Raw genomic sequence first — 13,992 nt, 5'->3', positions numbered from 1 at the left:
AAAACTTGAAGTAATCCTCACCACAATCACGTAGAAATGATGTGAAATATTCCAGGCGCCGCGGATTTCGAGAAATTCACCTCATCCTCAAAGTAGACAGTTTGAACTCGTATCCCTTAGAGTTGTGACGTCACCAGAGGACGACAGCAACCGAAACAATGGCGGAGCCTATTGAAAAAAAAAAAGGAGCCCATTGTAGTCAGAGAATGCATAGCGCTCATTTCAGCTCAGAGTGATTGGAAATTTGCTTACCGTGTCGCTGGGGGAGACCATTGACAGAGTTGCGTGCTTTGATCATCAAAAGCTGCGTGCTGTAAATTGTTTTACCTCCGCCTCCGTTGGAAGTAGGTGACGGTGACTTTTCCTTTCGTGTTTTTCACCGCATGTCTTGCAAGGAATAAAATACTGTTCGGATAGCTTTCCGTTAGCATCCGAGCTGCCGAAGACTTCCAGTTTTGTTTGGTCCAGGTCACCTTCCTTAGCAGCCGGCTAGCCCGCTGTGCCCAATGTTTTTTTCCCCCGGCTGGGTCGGCGTTTGTTGACGTCATCGTTTTTTGTCGTCGGCTACCGGTTATCCTGGCCGCTCGCTACTCGTTTTTGGTAGCCCGGCCTCTCTTTTTTCCACCAAACAGTCCCAGTTAGCCCTTTCTGGCAGTCGGCTAGCCCGCCGTGTCCCGACCGGAACTGGCAAAATATCGCTTAAAACACTCAGAACCTTTTTGACGAATCGACACGTAAACCAATATGCCGAGTGGCCTGCTCGGGTGCCGGTGTTCCTCAAGTGACGTCACAGCTCCGGAAGTCAAAGATGAAACGGACCGTCTTCATAATGTATTAGTTTGGAAAATAATTAGAGTAGGACAATGGCATATAAATGGACGATGCAAAAATTGTACTATTTTCTCACATATATGTCTTAGAATGGCAGTAACCCTTTAAAAGAGAACATTACAAAAAAAGAGAACGTAATAAATAAAAGATAAATAGGCAGAATAAAACACAAGAGTCCTTGCTGTTGCAGCAGAGCGTGCGCCAAATGAGCAATATACAGCACCTGGTATTTCCTAGGGGTCTACCATCAGAGTACAAACCAGGCCCTAACCCCGCTAAGCTTCCCGATATCAGGCGTCGCTATGGCCGTAAACGAGTCACTAGCCAATAAAGGCAAGGCAAAGTTTGCGAGCGGTGAGCGCACGACTGCGTTAGGCTGCTGTATACGCCACACGGCCGGCCATCGAAACAAACGCGACAGCTAGCAGCTTTAGCAGCTCGTTACATTGAAAAGAAATGAGTCGACTGAACCGGACTCGGAGAAAAGTCAGAAAAGCGAAAAGAAAAGCCGATTACCGGCGGGTGTTCTGTGGATCGTCACCAGAGAAAGCAATGGCGAGGCTGCATATCCGGTCTACAGCTACGGTTAGACTGACAACTGTCTTAAACCACCCCTGCCGAGCCTGTATCTCACCGATCCGTTACCCGTGGAAAAATGACCTGGAGCTACAACGCGTAGGGAAACAGTTACATTAACGAGACCTTGCTGAAGACACGGTGACCCGATGCTAACGAGCAGCTCGTCAGTTGCTCTCTAAATTGCTTTCTTACTCGGAGGGTAAAAGCCCCCCAATTTCCTTAATAGTTTTGTTGAATCAGTCAAGTACAAATGTGTTGAAATTTGTAAATAGTTGGTATTTGTTACAGTCGTATACTTTTGGTCAGTTAGTGATCTCCAAGTAAGTTTGCATGTGACAAGAGTCAAGTTCTCACAAAAACAAAAAAAAGCATAGAAGCGCACACATACAGATGAGACATAATAATGACATCAAAAGTAATCAAATCAGCAAATTAGCTGGTAGGTTTCTTTAATAAGTAAGAAAACGATATCAAGCGGACTGACCGATGCTATTTTGCCCAACACACGCGTGATCCAGAGTTCTGGCTGGACTTGAGAACCTTAGACCGCAAGCTGAGCAGGCAAACGGCTTCTCGCCAGTGTGGCTTCTCTCGTGTCTTATTAAGACTTTCTTCCAGGCGAATTTTAGAGGGCAAAATGAGCAGGAAAAGGGCTTCTCGCCAGTGTGGGTTGCCTCGTGGCAATTTAAGCTTTCTTTACAGCGGAAATTTTGAGCGCAAAACGAGCATGAAAAAGGCTTTTCGTCGCTGTGTTTTTTGGTGTGTCTTTCTAAGCTTTTCTTCCAGGTGAATTTTTGAGAGCAAACAGAGCAAGAAAAAGGTTTTTCACCGGTGTGGATTCTTGTGTGGTCTTCCACGTCTTTCATCCGGCGGAATGTTTTAGAACAGATTGAGCAGGAAAAAGGCTTCTCGCCAGTGTGGGTTCTTGCGTGTCTTTTTAAGCTGTCCTTCCAGGCGAATGTTTTAGAGCAAACTGAGCAGGAATAAAGCTTTTCACCAGTGTGGGTCCTTGCGTGGTAACTTAAGCTTTTATTCGAGGCAAATTTTTTAGAGCAAACTGAGCAGGAATAAGGCTTTTCACCAGTGTGGGTTCTTTCGTGGTAGTTTAAGCTTTCTTTATAGCGGAAATTTTGAGCGCAAACTGAGCAGGAAAACGGCTTCTCGCCAGTGTGGGTTGTTGCGTGTCTTTTTAAGCTTTGTTTCAAGGTGAATTTTTTAGCGCAAACTGAGCAGGAAAAAGGCTTTTCGCCAGTGTGCGTTTTAATGTGATAATTGAGGCTTTCTTTAAAGCAGAATTTTTGAGTGCAAAGCGAGCAGGAAAAAGGCTTTTCGCCGGTGTGGATTTTAGAGTGGTATTCCATGAGCTTCTTCCGGCTGAATTTCTTAGCACAAAATGAGCAGGAAAAAGGCTTCTCGCCAGTGTGGGTTCTTGCGTGGTACTTTAAGCTTTCTTTACATCGGAAATTTTGAGCGCAAACAGAGCAGGAAAAGGGTTTCTCGCCGGTGTGGATTCTTGTGTGGTTTTCCCAGCGACTCTTTTGGTAGAATTTTTTGGCGCAAAATGAGCAGGAAAACGGCATCTCGCCAGTGTGGGTTCTTACGTGTGTTATTAAGGTTTTCTTCCAGACGAATTTTTGAGAGCAAACTGAGCAGGAAAAAGGCTTCTCGCCAGTGTGGATTCTTGCGTGGTAATTTAAGCTTGCTTTATAGCGGAAATTTTTAGCACAAACCGAGCAGGAAAAAGGCTTCTCGCCGGTGTGGGTTGTTGCGTGTTTTTTTAAACCTTGCCTAGAGGTGAATTTTTTGGCGCAAACTGAGCAGGAAAAATGGTTCTCCCCAGTGTGGGTTCTTGCGTGGTAATTTAAACTTTCTTTACAGCGAAAATTTTTAGCGCAAACGGAGCAGGAAAAAGGCTTCTCGCCAGTGTGCTTTCTTGTGTGTCTGTCTAAGCTTTTCCTCCAGGCGAATTTTTGAGGGCAAATGGAGCAGGAAAAAGGCTTTTCGCCGGTATGGACTCTTGTGTGGTCTTCCAAGGCTTTCTTCCGGCTGAATTTTTTAGCGCAAACTGAGCAGGAAAAAGGCTTCTCGCCAGTGTGGGCTGTTACGTGTTTTCTTAAACCTTGCTTAGAGGCGAATTTTTTATCGCAAATTGAGCAGGAATATTGGTTCTCCCCAGTGTGGGTTCTGGCGTGGTAATTTAAACTTTCTTTACAGCGAAAATTTTTAGTGCAAACTGAGCAGGAAAAAGGCTTCTCGCCAGTGTGCTTTCTTGTGTGTCTTTCTAAGCTTTTCCTCCAGGCGAATTTTTGAGGGCAAAGTGAGCAGGAATAAGACTTTTCGCCGGTATGGACTCTTGTGTGGTCTTCCAGGGCTTTCTTCCGGCTGAAACTTTTAGCGCAAACCGAGCAGGAAAAAGGTTTCTCGCCTGTGTGGATTCTTGTGTGTTCTTCAAAGCGATTCTTCTGGTCGAATGTTTTAGCACAAAATGAGCAGGAAAAATGCTTCTCGCCAGTGTGGGTTCTTGCATGGTAATTTAGGCCTTCTTTACAGCTGAATTTTTTGGCGCAAACTGAGCAGGAAAAAGGCTTCTCGCCAGTGTGGGTTCTTTCGTGTCTTTTTAAGCTTTCCTTCCAGGCAAATTTTTGAGGGCAAACGGAGCAGGAAAAAGGCTTTTCGCCGGTGTGGACTCTTGTGTGGTCTTTCAACTCTTTCTTCCGGCCGAATTTTTTAGCGCAAACTGAGCAGGAAAAATGGTTCACGCCAGTGTGAACTCTTGTGTGGTAATTTAAGCTTTCTTTACAGCGGAAAGTTTTAGCGCAAACGGAGCAGGAAAAAGGCTTCTCGCCAGTGTGGTTTCTTGCGTGTCTTTCTAAGCTTTTCCTCCAGGCGAATTTTTGAGGGCAAACGGAGCAGGAAAAAGGCTTTTCGCCGGTGTGGACTCTTGCGTGGTCTTCCAAGTCTTTCTTCCGGCTGAATTTTTTAGCGCAAATCGAGCAGGAAAAAGGCTTCTCGCCGGTGTGGGTTGTTGCGTGTCTTTTTAAGCCTTGCTTCGAGGCAAATTTTTTATCGCAAACTGAGCAGGAAAAAGGGCTCTCGTCAGTGTGGGTTCTTGCGTGGTAATTTAAGTTTTCTTTACAGCGGAAATTTTCACCGCAAACCGAGCAGGAGAAAGGTTTCTCGCCGGTGTGGATTCTTGTGTGGGCTTCCAAGCGTTTCTTCAAGTAGAATTGTTTTGCGCAAAATGAGCAGGAAAAAGGCTTCTCGCCAGTGTGGCTTCTTACGTGGTAATTTAAGTTTTCTTTACAGCGGAAATTTTCACCGCAAACCGAGCAGGAAAAAGGCTTCTCGCCAGTGTGGATTCTTGTGTGGTCTTCCCAGCGACTCTTCTGGTAGAATATTTTAGCGCAAAATGAGCAGGAAAAATGCTTCTCGACAGTGTGGGTTCTTGCGTGGTAATTTAAGCTTTCTTTACAGCGGAAATTTTGAGAGCAAACTGAGCAGGAAAAAGGCTTCTCGTCAGTGTGGGTTCTTGCGTGGTAATTTAAGCCTTCTTTACAGCGGAAATCTTTAGCGCAAACGGAGCAGGAAAAAGGCTTCTCGCCAGTGTGGTTTCTCGTGTGTCTTTTTAAGCTTTCCTTCCAGGCGAATTTTTCAGAGCAAAGTGAGCAAGAAAAAGGCTTTTCGCCGGTGTGGACTCTTGTGTGGTCTTCCATGTCCTTCTTCTGGCTGAATTTTTTTGTGCAAAATGAGCAGGAGAAAGGCTTCTCGCCAGAGTGGGTTCTTGCATGTCTGTTTAAGCTTTCCTTCCAAGCGAATTTTTTAGCGCAAACTGAGCAGGAAAAAGGCTTCGCGCCAGTGTGGATTCTCATATGAGACTTCAAAAGACGCACTAGTCGAAAGGTTTTCCCACACTCGAAACACTTGTGATCGCCTTCTGACTGTTTGTCGCCATCAGTGTCGGATTTGTCGTCATCAGAGCTGCAGCTTAGAGGCTCCTGCCAATTGTTTTCTTCGTGTTTAACTTGATTCTCGGCGGTTAATGAGGTCTCCGTCACGGGCAACTCTGTCAAAGGTTCCTCCTCTTTAACACAAACAAGCTCCACATCCTCCTCCTCCTTTTTAATGCCGGGAAACTCTGGCTCCTGCGGCACAGGAAGAAGCAATTCTTCACTGACATCTGTGGGACACAGGACACACGTGGTGTTATATCGTCCAAAATACACCACAAAATACCAAAATAGACAAATGACAAAACGTATAAATATATGAATAGAGGGGATTTATCAAATGTTGGTGGGGCGGTACGTGAAAGCGCGACTGAGAATGCGCTCACTGTCTATCGTCTTGACGTTCATTTTCAGGTGAAGCAGTTTTTGAAGTAATGATGAAAAGGTTACTAGACAAGAATCAACTATGGAATATATTTACAAACGAGTTAGAACTGAAGCGACTATTATATCCCTCCAAGAGGACCTCATTGAACAAAATTGAAATGATATATATGGTACAGATGATGTGAAAAGTGCGTTTGACGTATTTTTGGAAATATTTACCAACAAGTCTAACAAAAACGGTCCAATCAGACAAACTAACAAGAAGAAATCTGTAAAGCATCCATGGATAACTAAGGGTTTATACAATGCCTGTAAGAAGAAAAACACCATATATAGAACATTGATCAAACTAAGAATGGAGGAAGCCGAATCCAGATATAAAAAGTATAAAAACAAATAGACATGAATAAAAGTGAGCGTAATAACAAAAGTAATCATAAAAGGTATTAGGGAAATATGAAATAGTATAAAAAGGAAAGAATGCAAGTCATGTTTTATTGATAGGAACAGTGAAAATTATAATTGAAATCAAATTGTGGAGAATTTCAATTGTTTTTTTTTGTAAATGTTGGACCAGAGCTAGCTGCAAATATCCCACAGTGTAGTAGTTAGCAATTTGAGTCACCGATACAAATTAACTCTAAAACCATGTTTTTGTCTGGGGTGACGGAATCAGAAATTTTAGACGTGGTTAACAACTGTAAAAGCAAAAGGTCCATGGATTGTTTTTACATCGATATGGTACTGGTTAGGCAAATTATACATAGCATTGTCAAACCATTGACCTACATATGTAATCTATCATTTCTAACAGGCAAATTTCCAAATTAAATGAAAATAGCAAAAGTCATACCAATATACAAAAATGGAAACAAGCACATTTTTACAAACTATAGACGGGTATATCTCTGCTTCCTCAGTTCTCTAAAATATTAGTAAAACTTTACAATAATAGACTAGAACAATTTGTAGATAAACATCAATTGATTCATGAAAGTCAATATGGTTTTACAGCAAACAGATCAGCAACAATGGCTATTATTGATGCAGTAGAAGAAATGACCCATAGCAAAGTAAAGAAGAGATACGCAGTTGAGGTATTTATTGACTTAAAAAAAGCATTAGATACCATTAATCGTAATATACTATTGAAATAACTGGAAAAATATGGCATCGGGGGCGTGGCTTTGCAATGGATTCAAAGCTATTTGACGGTGAGGAAGCAATACGTGAAAATGGGAGAGTTGACATCTGAATACTTGGACATCCTGGGTCCAAAGTTTCTTAATTTATATATTAACAATATTTTTAATGTTTCAAAACTTAAAATTAGTAATATTTGCAGACGACCACATTCTATATTGAAATGATCATTATATTGATGTAGTAACCTGTATTAATCGTGAATTAACCTAAAAGTATGGATGGATATAAATAAATTATCTTTTAATTGAAATAAAACTAAAGTAATATTCTTTGATAATCGCAACGCAAATCCAAATTTAGAAGTATAAATGAATGGTGCTGCAATAGACACTGTATCAGAAATGAAGTTTTTAGGGGTCATAATAAACAATCAATTAAGCTGGAAAACACATCAGACACATACAAACTAAGGTACCTAAAAATATTGTAATAATTAATAAAGCCAAATTCCTTTTAAACGATAATGCATTGTATTCATTACATTAAACACGGGGTAGGATATCGAGATCATCCTAATATTTTATTCCTGCAGTCCAAATTATTAAAATTGGATGATTTTGTCAAATATTTCACTTCCAAACTGCTATTTAAGGTCAACAAAAACAGAGCCAGGAAACACCCAAAAAGGGGGAAGTTATAACTTAAGGGGTTGTGGTAAATTCAAAATCCCACCGGTGAGAACCACCAGGAAAGGTATATGTGCGTCTGTGTGCGGAGTCAAACTTTGAAACAATTTACAAGACGAGGTCAAACAATGTCCAACTATTCACATGTTCAAATTTAAATACAAAAAACATTACTGGCAGAATACAGAAATGAAGAAAATGGGGTATATGACTGATACTGGAGATTGGAAATATTGTGTAGCAAATGGATGGTTTACAACTATAGTTAACATTGTTATTGTTACTACTATAATATCATAACTGTTATTGCCATTGTTGTTATTATCATTGGTGTCTCAATGATAATTAGTGACTAGTGGCATTTTAACGTAAATAGACGGGTACTACGATGATTAGTATAGAACGCGTGACTATTGTTATTATAATTATTGATATCCGACCTATGTAATATGTATATCCGTGAGATTTTGTTATATTAGACACAAAAGAGGAGCTATCTGTAAAATGTAATTCATAAAGAAGATGACGAGGTAGGGAAAATAAGCGTCTGCTTCTTACTAGCCCTTTTCGAACATGTTATGTTAACATCATTTTTGTTGTCCAGTCATTGCTTTTGTCCTGTTTTTATTTTCTAATGTTCAAAATAAAGTTTTTCATTCATTCATTCAAGTCGTGTCACATTTATTCGCGACGCCTTCGAACACAAAAAGTCTCTTGGTGACAACATCCCCTGATGTGAAACCAAATCAAGTCCAGTAAAAATATTGGTTCCATAGTCGCTTACATCGGTAACTGATTATGAATGAAACTGAAGTGTCCTCCTCAGTGGAAACTTGATTTCATAGTCATCAATAACGTGGTGAGAAATATCAGTTTATTCATGTCGACGGTGCTACCAAATACTAGAAATGTTCTGTAGTTTACGACGCCGGTTTTTAGCAAACTACAAAAATCGAGGCCAATAAATCAAAAAATAAGCAAATAACAAGCAGCCCCTTCCCCTAACTCCTAAATAAAAACTCTGAATAACCCCAAACCCTGTTTGAGATACAGACTTGTGACTTCTGGGGTAACATCCTGTGACGTCAGAATGTCAGCACAATGATTTTAAAAATAGCTTCAGACGTTTCTCATAACTTTTATTATTAAGAATAGTAGTAATAACGCTTAGATTTGTCGAATACCTATTCAGTAACACATCACAAAGTGGAGGTATTCCTCTGTCGTTGGATCCCAAAGGCAAAAAATACAATTGGTTTAAAGTGTGTCGTTGCAAACAGGATAGGCAGGTGTAACAGGACCCAGGTGGATGGTCTTGCTCCAGCTGCTGTTACACATTTGTTTTATATATTTGGTTTTTTTTGGGTTGTTGTTTGACACCATCTGCATGATAAATGTCAGTCTCACACGACACCGTTTCATTGTTGACATTAAGGATCATTTATTGAGCAAGTCTCACTAAATCACGTGAGGTCCCGCGAGACTTGAATGAATGAATGAAAACTTTTATTTCGAACATGAAAATAAAAACAGGACAAAAACAATGAGTCAACAACAAACTAATGTCACATAACATGTTCGAAAAGGGGTAGTCAGAAGCAGATGCTTATTTTTCCTACCCCTTGATCTTCCCTATTCAGATTCAGATTCAGATCTACTTTATTGTCATTCTAGTACACATGTATACAGAACGAAATGTCGATGCATCTGACCCCCACAGTTTCCTTGAATGTACAGATATAAATAATGTTGTATTGTATTTTGGCTACGTATAGTATTTTACCATAGTGCCGATAGTGCAAGAAGAGTAGCTAACCAGATGCGCAAAATGGGCAGTCAGGTTAACAAGTCAGGTACACAGTAACATTAACACTGTAACAATAACGCTGTAATTACAATAGTGCAGAGAGCAATGTGCAAGGAGTGGCAAGCTATAAAAAAAACTGCCAGTAGTGCAAAAGTCAGATTAGCAGCCGTTTAGATTTAAGTTAACTATATGTTTGATTGACCATTTAACAGTCTAATGGCCAGGGGGACTAGACTATTGCGGAGCCTGGTGGTCCTGCACCGCACACTGCAGTACCTCTTCCCAGAGGCTAGCAGAGTGAACAGTCCATGATGGGGGTGAGAGGGGTCCCCGGTAATGTTTTTAGCATGGGATAGGCAGTGCTTCTGGCCAATGTCCTGAATGGAGGGAAGTGTAGTCCCGATTATTTTCTCTGCTGTCCTCGTTACCCTCCTCACACTACCCCAGTCGGTAGCGCTGCAGCCTCCACACCACACAGAGATACAGCTGGTCAGGATACTCTCTATGGTGCCCCTGTAGAATGTAATGAGGGAGGGTGGGGGCAGGTGGGCTCTCCTCATCCTCCGCAGGAAGTACAGGCGCTGCTGTGCCCTCTTAACCAGTGATGCAGTGTTTACGGACCAGGTGAGTTTGTTTGTAATGTACATACTTTAATAATTTTACAAATCCTCCTTTCCTCTTATGTCTAATATAACAAAATCTCACGAACATACTTATTACATAGGTCGGATATCAATAATTATAATAATTACAATAATCACATATTTTATACACTCATCTTCGCAATACCCATCCCTCAACGTCATAATGCGCCTAGTTACCAAATGTCACTACGGCACCAATGATAACATTATAAATAAACATAATATTTATAATAACAGTTCTGATATAATAATAGCAACAAAAACAACAAGTTAACCATAGTTTTAAACGCAGTATTTCCAATCTCCCTCATATCCCATTTTCTTCATCCCTGTATTTCGCCAGTAATGCTTTTTTGTATTTAAATTTGAACACATGGATAGTTCGACGTTGTTTGATCTCATCTTGTAAATTATTCCAAAGTTTGACTCCACACACAGACACACACATACTTTTCCTGGTTGTTCTCACCTTTGGGGTTTTTAATTTATTACAGCCCCTCAAGTTATAATTTCCCTTTTCGAGTGAATAGTTTTTGTATGTTTTCTGGCACTATGTTTTTGTTGACCTTAAATAAAGATTGTGAAGTAAAACATTTTATTAAATCATCCAATTTTAATAATTTGGACTGCATGAATAAAATATTGGTATGATCCCGATATCCTACCCTGTGTATGGTTCTTATTGCACGTTTTTGAAGGATAAAAAGGGGCTGTAGTGAACTTTTGTAGTTATTGCCCCAGACTTCTGCACAATATGTTAAATATAGCAGAACTAGAGAACAATATAATAAATACAATGCATTATAATTTAAAAGAAATTTGGCTTTATTAATTATTGAAATGCTTTTAGATACCTTAGTTTGTATGTGTCTGATGTGTGTTTTCCAGCTTAATTTATTGTCTATTGTGACCCCTAAAAACTTCATTTCTGATACAATGTCTATTGCAACCCCATCCATTTTTACTTCTAAATCTTGATTTGCCTTACGATTACCAAATAATATTACTTTGGTTTTATTTCAATTTAAAGATAATTTATTTGAATCCATCCATACCTTTAGGTTAATTAGTTCACGATGAATACAGGGAGACTTTGCCCAAGCACCCTTCTCTGACCTGGACTAGTTTACAGGCTGGGGGCGTCGCTGCTGTCATGCACTTTCCGGACAAATTTTCAACATGTTACCTAGTGTTTACTATGTTTGTGTACTGTAATGCTAAATGTAATTCACACTGGTCATCCTGAAAGGGGGATGACCACTTGTGAGGTCCCTTCTCAAGGTTTCTCTTTTTCCTCACGCTGAGGTTTTGAGTCGTTCCTTGCCCGCATGTTGGTTTAAGATCAGGTAATGGTGTCATTGTAATCCTGTGCAGTCCTTTGAGACATTTTTGTGATTATGGGCTAAATAAATACATGTTAATTGACTTTGCCATCTAGTGGTGATATACTGGTATTTCTCTTACTTTTTCTGCTACACAAAACTCAATACCCTGAAAAATAATAACACACTTCCCATAACAGTCAAATACGCATTACACAACATGAATCCCAATATACAACATTTTAACTCGTCAGCAACCCTCGTTGCGCCACAAAGGAAAGTCAGATTTAAATTAAAATTGTTTACACCGCGTGATCCAATGCAACCAGGGTTTTATTCACCAGGAAAAAATCACTTTACATATGGTTATTATAGAACATCAAATAAAGGCTATTCGTGTACAATTAGTTGTGACAGTGGCTAGCATAGCCTACATTGATTCGTATCCGGTGTGGATGACTTTAGCATCCGCGTTCACAAACGCATTTTCTAGAATACGGTCACGCTTTAATGGTTACATAAACTCGCTTTATTACTTTAATAAACTCATCATGTAGATTCTATATTATAGAATACGATCGCTTTTGTAGGAAGCGCAGCCACGCGAGGGAATGGAGTTCCAGGGGAGTCGGATTTCTGCAGTAGCCAAGATGGCCGCTCTTCTTAAAATACAGGATGGAGCTATTATGTATGACCCTGTACTCTCCCAATTGCATTTTACGTACAAGAAGAGAAAATAGGATGTCAAGAATATGATACGAAAGGCAACAAAGTAGAAAGTAAATAACCAACCTGCGTTGTTCAACATAACTTGAAGCGGCTGACAAACAGCCATTTTGTACCGGTAACTCGATATCGTCTTTGGGACTTGGAAGCTCCTTTTGGAACAATCCTTTCCCCCTCTAGCCCTTTTTAAACTCCAAATGGATTTTCTTCCATGTCTAAAGGCGCCTCTTTACGCGAATAAATCAGATATTGGTAGCGAATTCTCCTCCAACAGAGTCTCGTCGTGTGCTTCGTGTCCGCACTGATGAGCGGAGGGAGGAAACAGACGCTAGGGAACCGCCTAAAACCAGAACACTGATGGCAATTTCAGCTTTTTGACAGGACCGGCTCTCTCGGCTCGACTCACTCAAAAGAGTCGATTCTTTCAGTTCCCGAACGCTGCGCCCTGTTTTGTCCGTTTTTAACGATTCTTGACGAGGAGCCATTTTAGGTTAAGAGCTTTCGCGGTGCCGAGATCCCAGGTGCGATTCCCGGCTCCTCCGTGTTATATGTCGAAGTGTCCTTGGGCAAGACAAAATCCCTCATGCACCAATAACATACCCGTCAACCTCCACCGCTCCATGCCAGTACAAACTGTTGTATTTTCCCGTACAAAATAATCGTACACCATATTTTTTTCCGGAATGATGCATGATGGGAAATCACCAGGTGGCAGACGCATGCGCACAGTAGCATCAAACCGCTCGCTTCGTTTGCAACAAAAAAACAATACCGAGATAGAGGCTTCCACGGCGAAGTCTTTTGACTTGATTGATTTGCTGCTTTGTGATAGTCTGTGTTTACCGGATGGTACCCATCATTGACGAATTGGCGTTTTTCTGTAGATTTCCTTGTACGTCGTACTCGTCTTAAAATGCATAAAAAACCTACTTTGTACGGCAAAACCGTACAGGTAGACAGGTATGGAATAAGCAGGTAGGCGCCTTGCATGGCTGGTATTGGTGTGTGAGTGTGAATGGTTAAGTGTGAAGCACATTGTAAAGCACTTTGGGAGGTCTTCATTGACTTGAAAAGCGCTATAGAAATGCAGACCATTTACCGTGAGTGTCTGGCTGGTTGACGGTGGCAGTTTTCTCCTCCCGAGTCTCGCCGTGTGCTTCGTTTCCGCAGTGATGAGCGGAACTATGAATCAGACGCTAGGAGGCGCACAAAACCAGGACAGTGATGGCAATTTTAGCTCTTTTTGAGAGAACCGGCTCTCTAGGCTAGACTCACTTAAGGGCCGATTCTTTTAGTTCCCGAACGCTGCGCCCTGTTTGTTCCTGTGTTAAACGATTCTTCGGGGGCTGCTGTTCATCTTAGAAATTCCCTATTTCCCTTAACTGACTTCAGCACATATTTAAGCAATAAACAAACTAAAGGCTAAATCTCAATATATCATGCAAAAAATTTCACTGGCACATTTCTAAGTGTCACTGCTCCATTGAATCAGGCACTTCCCAAAGTGAAGCAAGCCACAACCGAGTCAATTGAACATGCGAGGCCAAAAGATTTTTATTCGCTGAAAAGTAGATGATAAGGGACTGAAAATCCATAAACATGCATGGGTTAATTCATCTCATCTCCTCAACTGCTGTTGTAGAATTCAACATTGGAGAATTTGTCGGTTCGATAGATAAGTAGATAAGGGAACAGATAAACAGAAGCCAGCGTGGAGGGAGAGACGTTTATTGCAACGAAGTTTCTCTCAGCGAGCTGTTTACAAGACAATGGTTTTAAAGCAGTAGTGACGTTTACGCTTGATTGAATACACCCCAAAAGGCGGTCCCGTATCCCGAATGAGTACGTGACTGTTCCTTGCACGCCGTCTGGCAACGGTATCTTCAAGGTTACGCGACCTTTTACCCACAAGCAAGT

The 13,992-nt window shown here is 41.0% G+C and overlaps 2 protein-coding genes across 2 annotated transcripts in view; both read right to left on the bottom strand.

Annotated features, from left to right (window-relative positions):
• Positions 1–1,869, bottom strand: part of LOC148349967 (metalloprotease TIKI1-like) — a 49,409-nt gene extending 47,540 nt beyond the window's left edge. Inside the window, exons 1-2 of the mRNA XM_088319649.1 lie at positions 253–1,869; positions 22–168 (exon numbers count right to left, since the gene is read on the bottom strand). The gene's annotated coding sequence lies outside the window, so the exon portion shown is untranslated. The remainder of the gene's footprint in view (positions 1–21; positions 169–252) is intronic.
• A 1,764-nt stretch (positions 1,870–3,633) lies between these two features.
• LOC148349966 (uncharacterized) lies at positions 3,634–12,711 on the bottom strand. The gene is given in 3 exon segments (XM_088319977.1): positions 3,634–3,743; positions 3,746–5,587; positions 12,142–12,711. Coding segments are annotated over 3 exon segments (1,995 nt in total). The 5' UTR covers positions 12,185–12,711.
• Between the last annotated feature and the right edge of the window lie 1,281 nt (positions 12,712–13,992).

This window comes from Urocampus carinirostris, chromosome 16 (genome assembly GCF_059441175.1).
Source record: "Urocampus carinirostris isolate Australia breed hairy pipefish chromosome 16, RoL_Ucar_1.0, whole genome shotgun sequence".
Classification (NCBI taxonomy): Eukaryota; Metazoa; Chordata; class Actinopteri; order Syngnathiformes; family Syngnathidae; genus Urocampus; species Urocampus carinirostris.
This window is presented reverse-complemented; position numbering and strand designations above follow the sequence as displayed.